The 15,203-nt window shown below is 54.6% G+C and overlaps 1 protein-coding gene across 4 annotated transcripts in view; it reads left to right on the forward strand.

Annotated features, from left to right (window-relative positions):
- The window catches only part of LOC139227755 (DENN domain-containing protein 2D-like), a 76,853-nt gene that overhangs the window by 45,520 nt on the left and 16,130 nt on the right, over positions 1–15,203 (forward strand). For all 4 annotated transcript variants that reach the window (XM_070858753.1, XM_070858756.1, XM_070858754.1 and 1 more), the window contains exons 3-9: positions 28–179; positions 3,223–3,335; positions 6,403–6,472; positions 7,243–7,320; positions 8,347–8,487; positions 10,532–10,680; positions 13,718–13,895. In XM_070858753.1, coding sequence (XP_070714854.1) covers positions 28–179; positions 3,223–3,335; positions 6,403–6,472; positions 7,243–7,320; positions 8,347–8,487; positions 10,532–10,680; positions 13,718–13,895 — 881 coding nt within the window. The remainder of the gene's footprint in view (positions 1–27; positions 180–3,222; positions 3,336–6,402; positions 6,473–7,242; positions 7,321–8,346; positions 8,488–10,531; positions 10,681–13,717; positions 13,896–15,203) is intronic.

Genomic DNA, 15,203 nt, shown 5'->3' on the forward strand with positions numbered 1-15,203 from the left:
GCTGTATATCCTGCGTTTCTAAATCAGGCATAGAGAGGAGCGTTTCACACGATGAGAAGAAGCCGGAACGAGACATGTCCCGATACCCTGGGCAGTTCTTCTTCGAGTACCTGGTGGTGGTTTCGCTAAAGAAATCTGGAGAAAGCTACGAGCCGCAGATAAGCTACCAGTTTCCGAAGGTGAGTGACTGAGCGCCTCTGCAAGATCTTGTAAGTCAGACTGCATCATCTTTGTGGGAGGAAGTTAGTCATGTCATTGAGTAATCCACCTAACAACAATCTCCTGCTAACTGCCTCCTGCTTGTGAATTCCTTCATTACTGATCCCTGGAGAAGGTTCAGAACCCACGGTTTGTGTCTGTCACCCTCTGTTACTGTGGGTGGTCTGTATTTCATAACATAAGAAATAGGAGCGGGAGTTGGCCATTCGGCCCCTCGAGTCTGCTCCGCCATTCAATACGATCATGGCTGATCTGATCATGGACTCAGCTCCACTTCCCTGCCCACTCCCCATAATCCTTCACTCCCTTATCGCTCAAAAATCTGTCTATCTCCACCTTAAATATATTCAATGACCCAGCCTCCACAGCTCTCTGGGGCAGAGAATTCCAAAGATTCATGACCCTCAGAGAAGAAATTCCTAATTTCTGTTTTAAATGGGCGACCCCTTATTCTGAAACTGTGTCACTAGTTCTAGATTCTCCCGCTCTGTGTTTTACTGTCTGTATGCCACCTCCTGGTTTACTGTGGGAAATCAGAGCAGACATTTCTCCAAGTGCCACTTTAAGACCTTCCCCTGCGTGCAGTGACCTGCTGGACAGCGATATTGGAACGCTGGAACAATACGTCTCCGTGTGTCCCCACACTCGGACCTGCTCCCAGCCCATTGTCACCGGGGGAGGAGGGGAGAGTGTCGGGGGGGGGGGGGGGGGGAGAGGGAGAGAGAGAGAGAGAGAGAGTGTCGGGGGGGGGGAGAGAGAGAGAGAGAGAGAGTGTGTGTGTCGGGGGGAGGGGAGTGTGTCAGAGGTGGGGGGAAGGGAGTGTGTCAGAGGTGGGGGGAAGGGAGTGTGTCGGCAGGGGGGGGGAAGAGAGTGAGTGTCGGGGGGGGGGAAGAGTGAGTGTCGTGGGGGGGGAGAGAGTGTGTGTCGGGGGAGGGGAGTGTGTCGGGGGAGGGGAGTGTGTCGGGGGAGGGGAGTGTGTCGGGGGAGGGGAGTGTGTCAGAGGTGGGGGGAAGGGAGTGTGTCGGGGATGGGGGGAGAGAGAGAGCGTCGGGGATGGGGGGAGAGAGAGAGTGTGTCGGGGGTGGGGGGAGAGAGCGTGTCGGGGGTGGGGGAGAGAGAGAGAGAGTGTGTCGGGGGTGGGGGGAGAGAGAGAGAGAGTGTGTCGGGGGTGGGGGGAGAGAGAGAGAGAGAGAGAGAGAGAGAGAGTGTCGGGGGTGGAGGGAGAGAGAGAGTGTGTCGGGGGTGGGGGGAGAGAGAGAGAGTGTCGGGGGTGGGAGGAGAGAGAGAGTGTGTCGGGGGTGGGGGGAGAGAGAGAGAGTGTCGGGGGTGGGAGGAGAGAGAGAGTGTGTCGGGGGTGGGGGGAGAGAGAGAGCGCGTCGCGAGTGAGGGGAGAGAGAGAGCGCGTCGCGGGGGGGGAGAGAGAGAGAGAGCGCGTCGCGGGGGGAGAGAGAGCGCGTCGCGGGGGGGTGGTGGGGAAGAGAGAGCGTGTCGGGGGGAAGAGAGCATGTGGTGGGGGAGGGGAGAGAGAGCGCGACGTGGGGGAGGGGAGAGAGAGCGCGTCACGGAGGGAGAGAGAGAGAGAGAGAGAGAGAGCGCGACGCGGGGGGGAGAGAGAGAGAGCGCGTCGTTGGGGGGGGAGAGACAGCGCGTCGCGGGGGGGTGAGAGAGAGCGCGTCGCGGGGGGGGAGAGAGAGCGCGTCGCGGGGGGGGAGAGAGAGCGCGTCGCGGGGGGGAGAGAGAGCGCGTCGCGGGGGGGAGAGAGAGCGCGTCGCGGGGGGGAGAGAGAGCGCGTCGCGGGGGGGAGAGAGAGCGCGTCGCGGGGGGGTGAGAGAGAGCGCGTCGCGGGGGGGGAGAGAGAGCGCGTCGCGGGGCGGAGAGAGAGCGCGTCGCGGGGGGGAGAGAGAGCGCGTCGCGGGGGGGAGAGAGAGCGCGTCGCGGGGGGTGGTGGGAGAGAGAGCGCGTCGCGGGGGGTGGTGGGAGAGAGAGCGCGTCGCGGGAGGTGGTGGGAGAGAGAGCGTGTCGCGGGGGGTGGTGGGAGAGAGAGCGCGTCGCGGGGGGTGGTGGGAGAGAGAGCGCGTCACGGGGGGGGGGGGAGAGAGAGCGCGTCGCGGGGGGGAAAGAGAGCGCGTCGCGGGGGGGGAAAGAGAGCGCGTCGCGGGGGGGAAAAGAGCGCGTCGCGGGGGGGGAGAGAGAGCGCGTCGCGGGGGGGTGGTAGAGAGAGCGCGTCGCGGGGGGGAGAGAGAGCGCGTCGCGGGGGGGGGAGAGAGAGCGCGTCGCGGGGGGGAAAGAGAGCGCGTCGCGGGGGGGGGAAAGAGAGCGCGTCGCGGGGGGGGAAAGAGAGCGCGTCGCGGGGGGGGGAAAGAGAGCGCGTCGCGGGGGGGGAAAGAGAGCGCGTCGCGGGGGGGGAAGAGAGCGCGTCGCGGGGGGGAGAGAGCGCGTCATGGGGGGGGAGCGAGAGCGTCGCGGGGTGGGGAGAGAGAGCGCGTCGCGGGGGGGGGAGAGAGCGCGTCGCGGGGGGGAGAGAGCGCGTCGCGGGGGGGAGAGAGAGCGCGTCGCGGGGGGGGAAGAGAGAGTGTGTCGGTGGGGCTGGGGAGAGAGCGCGTCGCGCGGGTGGGGGGAGAGAGAGCGCGTCGCGCGTGTGGGGGGGGAGAGAGCGTTTTGGGGGGGGGGGGATAGAGAGCGTGTCGGGTGGGAGGGAGAGAGAGCGTGTCGGGGCGGGAGGGGGGAGGGAGAGAGAGTGTGTCGGGGGGGGAGAGTGTGTCGGGGAGGCGGTGGGGGGGGGGGAGTGTGTCGGGGGGGGCAGGGGGGGGGAGTGTGTGTCGGGGGGGAGAATGTGTGTCGGGGGGGCAGAGGGGGGAGAGTGTGTCGGGGGGGCAGGGGCGGAGCGTGTGTCGGGGGGAGCAGGGGGGGGGGTGTGTCGGAGGGAGTGTGTCGGGGAGGGGTGGAGGTATGTCGGGGTGAGGGGGTCCCGGGCTGAACGATATGTTTCGTTGTCTGTTGCAGAGGGAGAATCTGATGCGTTCCCAGAAGGAGGAGGAGGAGAATTTATTGCACGCGATCCCACTGTTCTGTTTCCCAGATGGCAACACCTGGGCCCCGCTCTCTGAGTACGACAGGTTGGTGCACATTTCAAATCTCCATCGCAATACGTTCACTTCCTTTAGATTTCTGGTGTCGAAGTTTGAAAGAAAAACGTTTCACACCTTCAGGACATCCCAAACGCTTCACAGCCAATTCATTAATAAATTGGCCTGGGTTTTTATCTGGTTTTTGCCTCTCCCAGGAGATCACATGGCTCTGATTGTGACGGTGTGTAGAATGTTTCAGTATAAGGGGTGTCGCAGTTGTGTGAGGCGGACTGGTTGGGCTGGGTGCTCTTTGCCTTTCCGTTATTGTTCATAGGTTTATATGCAACCTTCAGGGCTGCTGACCGAGTGCCGTGCGGCTCTTTGTCGGCCGGCGCGGACACGATGGACCGAAATGGCCTCCTTCTGCGCTGTAAATTTCTATGTTGCTATGTAATTCGGAGAAGTGTGAGGTAATGCACTTGGAGAGGGCTATTAAGGAAAGGGTATACACATTAAATGATAGGCCACTTCGAAGTGTAGATGAACAAAGGGACCTTGGAGTGCTTGTCCACAGATCCCTGAAAGTAGCAGGCCAGGTGGATAAGGTGGTTAAGAAGGCATACGGAATGCGTGCCTTTATTGGCCGAGGCATAGAATACAAGAGCAGGGAGGTTATGCTTAAATCGTATAATACTCTGGTTAGGCCTCAGCTGGAATACTGTGTGCAGTTCTGGTCGCTGTATTATAGAAAGGATGTGATTGCACTAGAGAGGGTACAGAGGAGACTTACTAGGTTGCTGCCTGGAATGGAGACTCTTAGTTATGAGGACAGATTGGATAGACTGGGTTTGTTCTTGGAACAGAGGAGGCTGAGGGGAGACCTCATTGAGGTATATAAAATTTTGAGGGGCCTGGATATAGTGGATAGCAAGGGCCTATTTCCCTTGGTGGAGGGATGAATTACGAGGGGGCATAGGTTTAAAGTGGTTGGTGGAAGGTTTAGAGGGGATTTGAGGGGAGGCTTCTTCATGCAGAGGGCTGTGGGGATCTGGAACTCGCTGCCTGGAAGGGTGGTGGATGCAGAAACCCTCACCACATTTAATAGGTGCTTGGATGGGCACTTGAAGTGCCGTAACCTGCAGGGTTACAGACCTAGAGCTGGTAAGTGGGATTGGACTGGATAACCTCTTGTTGGCCAGCACAGATATGATGGTAAGTACCTCAGGTAATCGAATACATAGAAAATAGGTGCAGGAGTAGGCCATTCGGCCCTTCGAGCCTGCACCACCATTCCATATGATCATGGCTGATCATGCAACTTCAGTACCCCATTCCTGCTTTCTCACCTTTTAGCCATAAGTGCCACATCTAACTCCCTTTTGAATATATCTAACGAACTGGCCTCAACAACTTTCTGTGGTAGAGAATTCTACAGGTTCACAATTCTCTGAGTGAAGAAGTTTCTCGTCATCTCAGTCCTAAATGCCCTTATCCTTAGACTGTGACCCCTGGTTCTGGTCTTCCCCAACATCGGGAACATTCTTCCTGCATCTATCTAACCTGTCCAATCCCATCTGAATTTTATATGTTTCTATGAGATCCCCTCTCATTCTTCTAAAGTCCAGTGAATACAAGCCCAGTCGATCCAGTCTTTCTTCATATGTCAGTCCTGCCATCCCGGGAATCAGTCTGGTGAACTTTCACTGCACTCCCTCAATAGCAAGAATGTCCTTCCTCAGATTAGGAGACCAAAACTGTACACAATATTCAAGGTGTGGCCTCACCAAGGCCCTGTACAACTGCAGTAAGACCTCCCTACTCCTATAGTCAAATCCCCTCGCTATGAAGGCCAACATGCCATTTGCCTCCTTCACCGCCTGCTGTACCTGCATGCCATCTTTCAATGACTGATGTTCCATGACACCCAGGTCTTGTTGCACCTCCCCTTTTACTAATCTTTCACCATTCAGATAATCTCCCTCCCTGTTTTTGCCACCAAAGTGGATAACCTCACATTTATCTACATTATACTGCATCTGCCATGCATTTGCCCACTCACCTAACCTGTCCAAGTCACCCTGCAGCCTCTTAGCATCCTTCTCACAGCTCACACTGCCATCCAGCTTAGTGTCATCTGCAAACTTGGAGATATTACATTCAATTCCTTCATCTAAATCATTAATGTATATTGTAAATAGCTGGCACTGAACCTTGCAGTACCCCACTAGTCACTGCCTGCCATTCTGAAAAGGACCCGTTTATTCCCACTCTTTGCTTCCTGTCTGCCAACCAGTTCTCTATCCACATCAATACATTACCCCCAATACCATGTGCATTAATTTTTCACACTAATCTCTTGTGTAGGACCTTGTCTTAAGCCTTTTGAAAGTCCAAATACGGCCAGGGTGATCCCCTGGACTAGTTTCGATCGCCTGGATGGGTTGGAAAGGAATTTTCCCAGATTTCTTTTCCCCAATCGGCCTGGGATTTTATGTTTTTTTGCCTCTCCCAGGAGATCGCGTGGCTCTGGGTGGGGTGGAGTGTAGAATGTTGCAATACATGGGGTGTTGCAGTTGTGGGGGACGGACTGGTTGGGCCGGGTGCTCTTTACCTGTCTGCCATTGTTCATATGTAACCTTCAGGGCTGCTGACCGAGGGCTGTGCGGCTCCTTGTTGGCTGGGACAGACACGATGGGCCAAAATGGTCTCCTGCGCTGTAAATTTCTATGTTTCTGTTTCTCCAGCCCTACAAACCTCCGAGATATCTGCACTCCTCCAATTCTGGCATCTTGTACATTCTGATTTTAATCGCTCCACCATTGGTGTCCGTGCCTTCAGCTGCCGGGGTTCTAAGCGCTGGAATTCCCTTCCTAAACCTCTCTGCCTCTCTTTCCTCCTTTAAGACGCTTCTTAAAACCTACCTCTCTGATCAAGCTTTTGGTCCCTACCCTAATTTCTTCTTGTGTGGCTCGGTGTCAAGTTCTATTTGATGATGCTCCTGTGAAGCACCTTGGGACATTTTACTACTTTAAAGGTGCTATATAAATGCAGGATATTGATGTTATTGGTCAGTTGTTGTTCCTTGTTTTACTAAAAATGTTTTTCTTTCTTTCAGTGAAACATTCTCCTTTGTCCTGACCAACATGGACGGCAGCAGAAAGTTTGGATACTGCCGACGCCTCCTGGTAACCTCCAGCTCTATTCTCAGTTTATTACCTTCATTCTCCCCCCAGATCCCCCTCCTTTTCCGTAGGTCCCAGGTCAAATCAATGTTCTTCATCAAATCGCAAAAGCGGAAAGTATTGGAGCAGTGCGGAGTGGGTGAGGGGGCCAGGGTGGAGGAGAGTGAGACGGGGATTATTGGACTGTTTACAAACACAGCTGTAGTTGTGTTCAAACCAAAACAGTCCGAATCAGTGCAGCAAATGTAAATGTTCATGTCTAAGGCTCCAGCCCGGGGAGGGGGGTGTCCCAGGCTCTGGCCCGGGAACGGGGGGGCTGTCCCAAGCTCCAGCCCGGGGCGGGGATGGTCCCAGGCTCCGGCCCGGGGCGGGGGGGGGGGGTGTCCCAGGCTCCGGCTCGGGGCGGGGGGTGGGGGTGGTCCCAGGCTCCGGCCCGGGGCCGGGGGGTGTCCCAGGCTCCGGCCCGGGGCTGGGGGGGGGGGTGCTGTCCCAGGCTCCGGCCCAGGGTGGGGGCCCAGGCTGAGGGGATCTTGGGGTCCTGGGGCTGGTGAGAGGAATGTGCAGTGATTGGATGAGGAGAGAATGTCGTAGAATTTACAGAAACAGGCCATTCGGCCCGACTGCTCTGTGCTGGTGTTCATGCTCCACGGCAGCGACTGTGGAGGAGGAGAGGGGGGAACGGAAGGCGGGGGGTGGGGGGGGGGGCAGAGATATGTGTGTTAAGGACGTGCTGTATCTCCTCTGTATAACGGAGTAACTCTCTCTCTCTGTAGCCAGGTGGAGGGGGGCCTCGGCTGCCGGAGGTTTTCTGCATCATCAGCTGCCTGGGCTGTTTTGGTCTCTTCTCCAAGGTACATCTCTGCTATTGTGCCAGCCTTTCATTTACTTTGTTCTTCTATAGAAAGTATTGCATTTATATAGCGCCTTTCACTACCTCAGGATGTCCCAAAGCTCTCGACAGCCAATGCAGTATTCTTGAAGTGTAGTCCCTGCTGTAATGTAGGAAAGGCGGTGTGCAGACAGCACTGTGATGATTACCAGATAACTGTTTGTCATGTTGCTCGATGGATAAATGTTGCCCAGCACACCAGGGAGAGGTCCCTTGCATTTCTTCGAAATAGTGCCCTGGGATCTTTTACATCCACTTGAGGGAGCAACTGGAGCCTCGTTTTAATGTCTCATCACTCCCTCAGTACTGCCCCTCCGACAGTGCGGCGCTCCCTCAGTACTGCCTCTCCGACAGTGCGGCGTTCCCTCAGTACTCCAATGGGAACCCTTGGATTGTGTTCAAATCTCTGGAGAAGGACTTGAACACATGGCCGTCACACTCATGCAGGAGTGCTCCCACTGAGCTTGGACTCTCACTGCTGTACCTTATCCATGTAGAGTCAGTGTGTTCCCAGGCATAGGTCAAAGGTCTGTGTGTGGCGGGATTGGGGCGTGATGGGTCTGTGTCTGTGTAGGGCGGGATTACGTTCCTGTCTGTGGGGGGGGGAGGTTACGGTTCTGTGTCTGTATGGGAGGGAGGGGAGGTTACGGTTCTGTGTCTGGGTGGGGGGAGGTTACGGTCCTGTCTGTGGGAGGGAGGGTGGAGGTTACGGTTCTGTGTCTGTGTGGGGGGGAGGGGAGGTTACGGTCCTGTGTCTGTGGGGGGGGAGGGGAGGTTATGGTTCTGTGTCTGTGGGGGGGGAGGGGTGGGTTACGGTTCTGTGTCTATGGGAGGGGGGGGGGGAGGGGTGGGTTACGGTTCTGTGTCTGCGCGGGGGGGGCGAGGAGGGTTACAGTCCTGTCTGTGTAGGGGAGGGTTACGGTTCTGTGTCTGTGGGGATGTGTCTCCGTGCACTGACAGACATTGAGCTGGGCTCCTCTCTCCCCAGATCCTCGATGAGGTGGAGAAGCGGAGACAGATCTGCATGGCTGTCATTTACCCCTTCATGCAGGGGCTCCGAGAATCTGCTTTCCCCGCTCCAGGGAAGACCGTCTGTGTGAAAAGCTTCATCCCGGGCTCGGGGACCGAGGTGAGAGTTCGGCCCACTGCCATGGTGGTATAGTTGACAAGTCATGTGACACTGATGTGCCCCCCTCTCCCCCCAGGAACGGGACTTTTACTCTCTGTAATTGTATTTAACTCCGTGCGCTGAGTTAGACAGTCTCTACCTCAGAGGGCTGTGGAGGTTCAGTCTTTGAGTATATTCAAGACACAGATCGATAGATTTTTGGAAATTTAAGGAATGAAGGGATATGGGGACAGTGCGGGAAAGTGGAGTTGAGGTCAAAGATCAGCCATGATCTCATTGAATGGAGGAGCAGGCTCGAGGGGCCGAATGGCCTACTCCTGCTCCTATTTCTTATGATGGCAGCAAGTGGCGATCTGTCAGACCCTCTCCATTCAAGCTAAAGTTTACAAACAGATTTATTTACAACCGAAATAGATACATAATTTGGCGTGTACGATACTGGTGCGGAATGGTTGAGGTGTTCCTGCTGTTATGCCCCAAGTCCCTGTTGAAGGATCTTGGAGACGCTTTGGTTCCCCACCTCAAATGAAAGCAGGCCGTGAGTGTCAGGTATTGGGGTTATCGGGAAAGCACATCCTTGTGCACTCCACTCACCTTCCAACAGAACGTTCCTCCTCACTCGCCAGGCAGTCCCACCGTCAGTAAATTCCACAACAAGCAGACCAAGTGTTAAAGAGCAGTCTCGTGCTCAGGCATCGAGTCACTGGCTCTGAACGTCGGCCACACAATCTGTTGCAATGTGCGATATCAGTCTGTGTGTTTACAGAGATATGCCGGGCTGGTCCAACGTGAGCTGTTACATTTCTGTCACAGCTGACCAACTTCCCCCCCTCCCCCCCCAAAATTGCTTATCTCTGAACCACTTCAAGATTTGTATCCCAAACATCAGCAAGTATTGGGAGGTACATTTTCACTCCGGACCAGTTTATCCCCCGCCCCCCTCCCCCACCCCCCCATACACCCTGCACAATTTTCCTTTCCACAATGGAAAACTAAAATTGCCCCCAAAACTTCTTAACGACAAAACAGGCCAAGCCAGTATTCAAATTAAACTGCGCTTTCTAAAAAATCTGGCTATTTTTCCAGCTTGAACACAGGAACAGGAGGAGGCCATTCAGCCCCTCGAGCCTGTTACACAGGAACAGGAGGAAGCCATTCAGCCCCTCGAGCCCGTTACACAGGAACAGGAGGAGGCCATTCAGCCCCTCGAGCCTGTTACACAGGAACAGGAGGAGGCCATTCAGCCCCTCGAGCCTGTTACATAGGAACAGGAGGAGGCCATTCAGCCCCTCGAGCCTGTTACGTAGGAACAGGAGGAGGCCATTCAGCCCCTCGAACCTGTTACACAGGAACAGGAGGCCATTCTAGGAAATAGAAGGCTGGTAGAGGAATGATGGCGTCTGCTCACAGATCAGAGGAGAGTTCAGAGACACCTGACTGGGGATTTAGTGAACCCATTGCCATGGTGATGGTGAGTCCACCTCTGGACTGTGATTGATTAGTGCTTTCGCAGTGAGGAATGTGAATGGCTGGGGGAAACGCTGACTTGATGCGACTTTGTACAATTCAATATAAAGTGGGGTCGTGATACAAAGCAGCCCCAGCCATAAGTTGATAAATACAAGTTTCAGAGCACGGGGATTCTGGCGATGTGAGAGGTCCTGGGCGGGGAGCGGGGGTGTGGTGTGTGAGGTGCGGGGATGTGATGGGCTGGGGGAGAAGGGGCAGGGGATTGGGGAAGGGGTATGAGGGGTTGGGGGAGGGGAGGGGTTGAGAACGGGGCTGGGGGAAGTTTTGAGGAAGGAGGTGGGGGAGGTGTTGAGGGAGGGGGTGTGAGGGGCTGGGGAGGGGAGGTGGTGGGAGAAGGGTGGGGGAGGGGTTGGGGAATGTCAGTGGGGGTGGGGGAGGGTGTTGAGGAGGGGGGTGTGAGAGGCTGGGGATGGGTGGGGGTGGGGGAAGGGCAGGGGCGGGGGAGCGGTTGGGGGAATGTCGGGGGGGGGGGGTGTTGCGGCCGTGAGTTATTCCGCTCCTTTGCCCGCACCAGATCATCGAGCTGACCCGACCCTCCGACTCCCACCTCGAACACGTGGACTTCACTTCGCTCTTCAAATATTTATCGGTGGAAAACATCATCGACATTTTCTCCACGGTGCTGCTGGAGAGACGTGTGATCTTCCTGGCCGAGGAGCTCAGGTACGGGGGGGGGGTGCGGGGTGGAGACGTGAATACACGGGATGATGTAAATGTTCCTGTTGGGGAGGTGACCCCTGCCCCCCTCGGTGTTTGGGAGTTGCCTGATATGGGAGTGGATGTGAAGAGCTAACGATTGGAGACCTTTGCCTGGGACACTCGGTCCTGTTGGAACAGTCCTGTGTGATTGGTGAATAGTATTCCGCGGGGCACTCTGGCACTGCTCAGCTTGGCCTTGGTTTGGACAGAGCCTTTGCCAGCGAGCATGGTGGGTCCGAGCAATCACACTGCTCTCAGTCCTGCCGCTGTGCGTGTCGTCGATGTGCAGCCCCGCAGCAAACTGTGACGATGGGCGATTGCAGACTGGCAGCGATTGTTGGGATCATCCACTTTCCTTCTTCCCATCAATTTTAGTGCAGCTTTCCATCGTGAGTCTGATGTGACCCTGCTGGAGACGCTGCCAATGTGGGACTGGTCACACTCTCGGATATTGAGTCAGGAAGTTGTGGGTTCCTGTTCCGCTCCAGGGACTGCAACACAAAATCTTAACCCTTTGCTTCGCTATATCTGACTGTATTGCAAAACAATCGAAGTCCTGCAATCCCACGGACCAAAAACCCAGTTTGGCTTATTCAAAAACTGGCATTTATATAGCACCTTTTAATGTAGATAAACGCCCCAGGCCCCGTCACACAGGCAGGGAGAACCGATACTGAACCAAGAGAGGTTCAGTGGGTGGCCAAAAGCTTGGTGAATGAGGTGGGTCTTGAGATGGGAAGCGTTGGGGAGGGAATTCCAGACTGAGGGCACAACTCCCTGTGGTGAGACGGTGGGGGTGGGGGGTGGAGGGTGCGGTGGGCGAAGAGTTGCAGGAACGGAGAGTTCTGGCGGCGGGAAAGGTGTTGGGATGGAGGAGAGTCCATCGCCATCGGCACGGGTCGATATTCCGGGCTTGTTTTGAATTGCTGTTATTTTGAGTCTGATTGCCGGCTCCTGTGAATTTCCATGCGTTTGCAAGTATCAATGGATTGAATGTGTTCTGGATGGAGAAACTGTTGAATGATACAGTGAGAAGGACAGTAAGGTTAAAGTTCTTCCCCAAATGTTGAAGAGACGTTGTGTCATACAGTCTGTGAAAGGAGCTGCCAGGGGCCAACAGGCAACAACCCATCGTGGGGGCCCGGTGTGAGACGGATAATTCACCAACCCATGGATTTTTTTAACGTGTGGTGGCCGTTGCACACCAACCACCACACGGGCTTGACCGAGCTTGGTCCAATGATGAGGATTAATCAGGATGGCTGGAGACCAGCTCTGCTGCACAGACCTAGTGCACACACATATCGCAGTTGTGGGCTGGCCCGTGCTGCCCCTGGGCCCTCGCCTCTCCCAGGCCCCGATCACATCGCTCTACAATCTCTCGCTGCTCCTTCGCCCCGACCTCGCCGCTCCTGCTGTTACCTACCCACGCTCCAATCACTGAACTGGATCTTGGTGACGTCCCTTTTCAATGCCGTTGGTCTCCTGCTCCAGCACGTGCTGCTCCCTGGAGTGGTACGCCCCCACGCTGCTCCTTCTGCTCCCCGGCCTGCTCCGATAGTGCTCGCAGGCCGGGGCCCCTCAGCCTGCCTACATTACAACAGTGACAACACTCCAAATTTAAAAAAGCAAAACAAAAACTGAGGGTAACATGGCAGAGGTCAGGCCCTGCGCAAGGGGAGGGTCCATGGAACTGGGGCTGTGAAAGGTTCTATAGAAATGTCTGCATTCTGAGCCCAGCCGGCATCGGAGGCTGTGGCACAGAGCAGTGTACAGGTCTCGGGTACGGCCTCAGGTCCCAGGGTGGTACATGGCCAATACCTGGCATCAGAGAGAGTGGCACAGAGCAGCCCAGTGTCTGAGCTCTCTGCATTACGCACTGATAGGCACCAAGGGAATGCAAGAGTGGGAGGAGCCTTCACACTGGTGAGAGATTAAACACTCAGCAGCAGAAGGTATTTGACAGGAAACCACGTGAGCCACTTGTTCCTGCAAACTGTTTGCAAAGTTATCGGCCGTGGGATCTCTGTACCCACACCGGGCGGAACAGGGCCTGGGGTTTGACATTTCAGCACCACAAGGTTCTCCAGAGCATTGAGCCGGTGTGCGAGAGTGCGAGAGTGGGCAGTAAGTGACTGACACACGCCCAGGCACACTGTCTGAGTGAGAGTATCGTCAGTCAAGGGCCTCGCTGTGAAACGGTTGGCCCTTTAGAGAAGTCTGAGTATGTGGCAATGTCCCTACCGAGCTCAGCGTTGGACACTGAGCTCACGCCGGTAACCCACACGGGAAATTGGTTTGCAATGTGGAAAATGCCATATCTGCAAAGTGAGTTAGGACTACAGCTTGCATAAACTTGGCTTATGTTCCCTTGAGTTTAGAAGGTTGAGGGGCGATGTGATCGAGGTGTTGAAATTGATGATGAAATTCAATTAGAATTAATCAACAAGAAGTAATTAGAGAGAAACTATTGCCTCTGGTGTGGGAGTCCAGACCAAGGGGCATAATCTTCAAATTCGAGCTATTTCACCGTGTCCAGAATAGGAGAACCAGAGGACATGGGCTGCACTTGAAGGGGGGGGGGGAATTCAAAATGAATCTGTGGAAACACGATTTCATTGAGTGAGTGGTCAGTCTGTGACCAGGCTCTCCCGGGAGATGATGGACGCAGTTAGTGTTGATTCATTCAGAAGCAAATTAGATGGATTTCTTTCAGAAGATAATACTTTGGGATAGAGTATGTGAGTATTATGAGACGTGATGTGTAGGGAGTGTAGTGACCTCGGGAGGAACATGTGACTCTTCAAGGCAATTTAGATAGGTTGAGACCGTGATTACTGGTTGAATTCAGATTGAAGAAGTGCTGACGTGATGAGGGCAAGGAGGGATCGGGGGAGGGGGGTGGTCATTGGAGAGACTGGGGTGGGTCGAGCGAGTGTCTGTCTGTCATCTTGTGGTGAGCTGTCTAACTCTGGGATCTCTCTGCTTGCTCACCGTCCAGCGTCCTGTCCCAATGTATCCATGGCGTCGCTGCTCTGCTGTACCCCTTCACTTGGCAACACACCTTCATCCCAGTGCTGCCCAAGGTGATGCTGGACACGGTCTGCTCCCCGACACCCTTCGTGGTGGGAGTGCAGAGACAGTTTCTGGACGAGCTGCAAGAGCTGCCCATCGAGGAGGTAAGTGCAGGGACCTGGCCTCCCACTCACGCTGCCACAACTCACCCTACTGTTCATCTACAGGTACTGACAGAATGTTGATCTTTGTATCCAGGGGGCTAGGGTACAAAGGGCAGGAAATGAGGTTGTTTTCCTTGGAAATGAGGAGGCTGAGGGGAGATTTAGTTGAGGTGTATAAAATTATGAGGGGAATAGATAGAGTGGATCGGAAGGACATATTTCCCTCAGCAGAGGGGTCAATTATCAGGGGGCTTAGATTTAAAGTAATTGGTCGAAGGATTAGAGGGGACATGAGGAAACATTTCTTCACCCAGAGGGTAGTGGGGGTCTGGAACTCACGGCCTGAAAGGATGGGAGAGGCAGAAACCCTCACCACATTCAAAAGATACTTGGTTGTGCACTTTAAGAACCTATAGGGATCAAGACCTGGAGCTGGAAGGTGCGATTAGGCTGCGTAATCTTTTTCTACCGGCATGGACACGATGGGCCGAAATTTTCTAGGATTCTATTCGGCTTCAGTTGAACAGGGCCTTGATCAGACCCCACCTAGAACATAAGAAATAGGAGCAGGAGTAGGCTACTTGACCCCTCGAGCCTGCTCTGCCATTTAATAAGATCATGGCTGATCTGATCATGGACTCAGCTCCACTTCCCTGCCCGCTCCCCATAACCCTTTACTCCCTTATCGTTCAAAAACCTTAATATATTCAATGGCCCAGCCTCCACAGCTCTCTGGGACAGAGAATTCCACAGATTTACAGCCCTCTGAGAGAAGAAATTCCTCCTCATCTCAGTTTTAAATGGGTGGCCCCTTATTCTGAGACTACGTCCCCTAGTTTTAGTTTCCTCTTAGAGTGGAAATATCCTCTCTGCATCCATCTTGTCGAGCCCCCTCATTATCTTATATGTTTCGATAAGATCACCTCTCATTCTTCTGAACTCCAATGAGTAGAGGCCCAACCTACTCAACCTATCTTCATAAGTCAACCCCCTCATCTCCGGAATCAACCTAGCGAACCTTCTCTGAACAGCCTCCAATGCAAGTATATCCTTCCTTAAATATGGAGATCAAAACTGTATGCAGTACTCCAGGTGTGGCCTCACCAATACCCTGTTCAGTTGTAGAAGGACTTCTCTGCTTTTATACTCTCTCCCCCTTGCAATAAAGGCCAACATTCCATTTGCCTTCCTGATTTCTTGTTGTACCTGCATACTAACTTTTTGTGTTTCGTGCACAAGGACCCCCAGGTCCCTCTATATTGCAGCACTTTGCAATTTTTCTCCATTTAAATTATAATTTGCTTTTCT

This window comes from Pristiophorus japonicus, chromosome 17 (genome assembly GCF_044704955.1).
Source record: "Pristiophorus japonicus isolate sPriJap1 chromosome 17, sPriJap1.hap1, whole genome shotgun sequence".
In the NCBI taxonomy this organism is placed as follows: Eukaryota; Metazoa; Chordata; class Chondrichthyes; family Pristiophoridae; genus Pristiophorus; species Pristiophorus japonicus.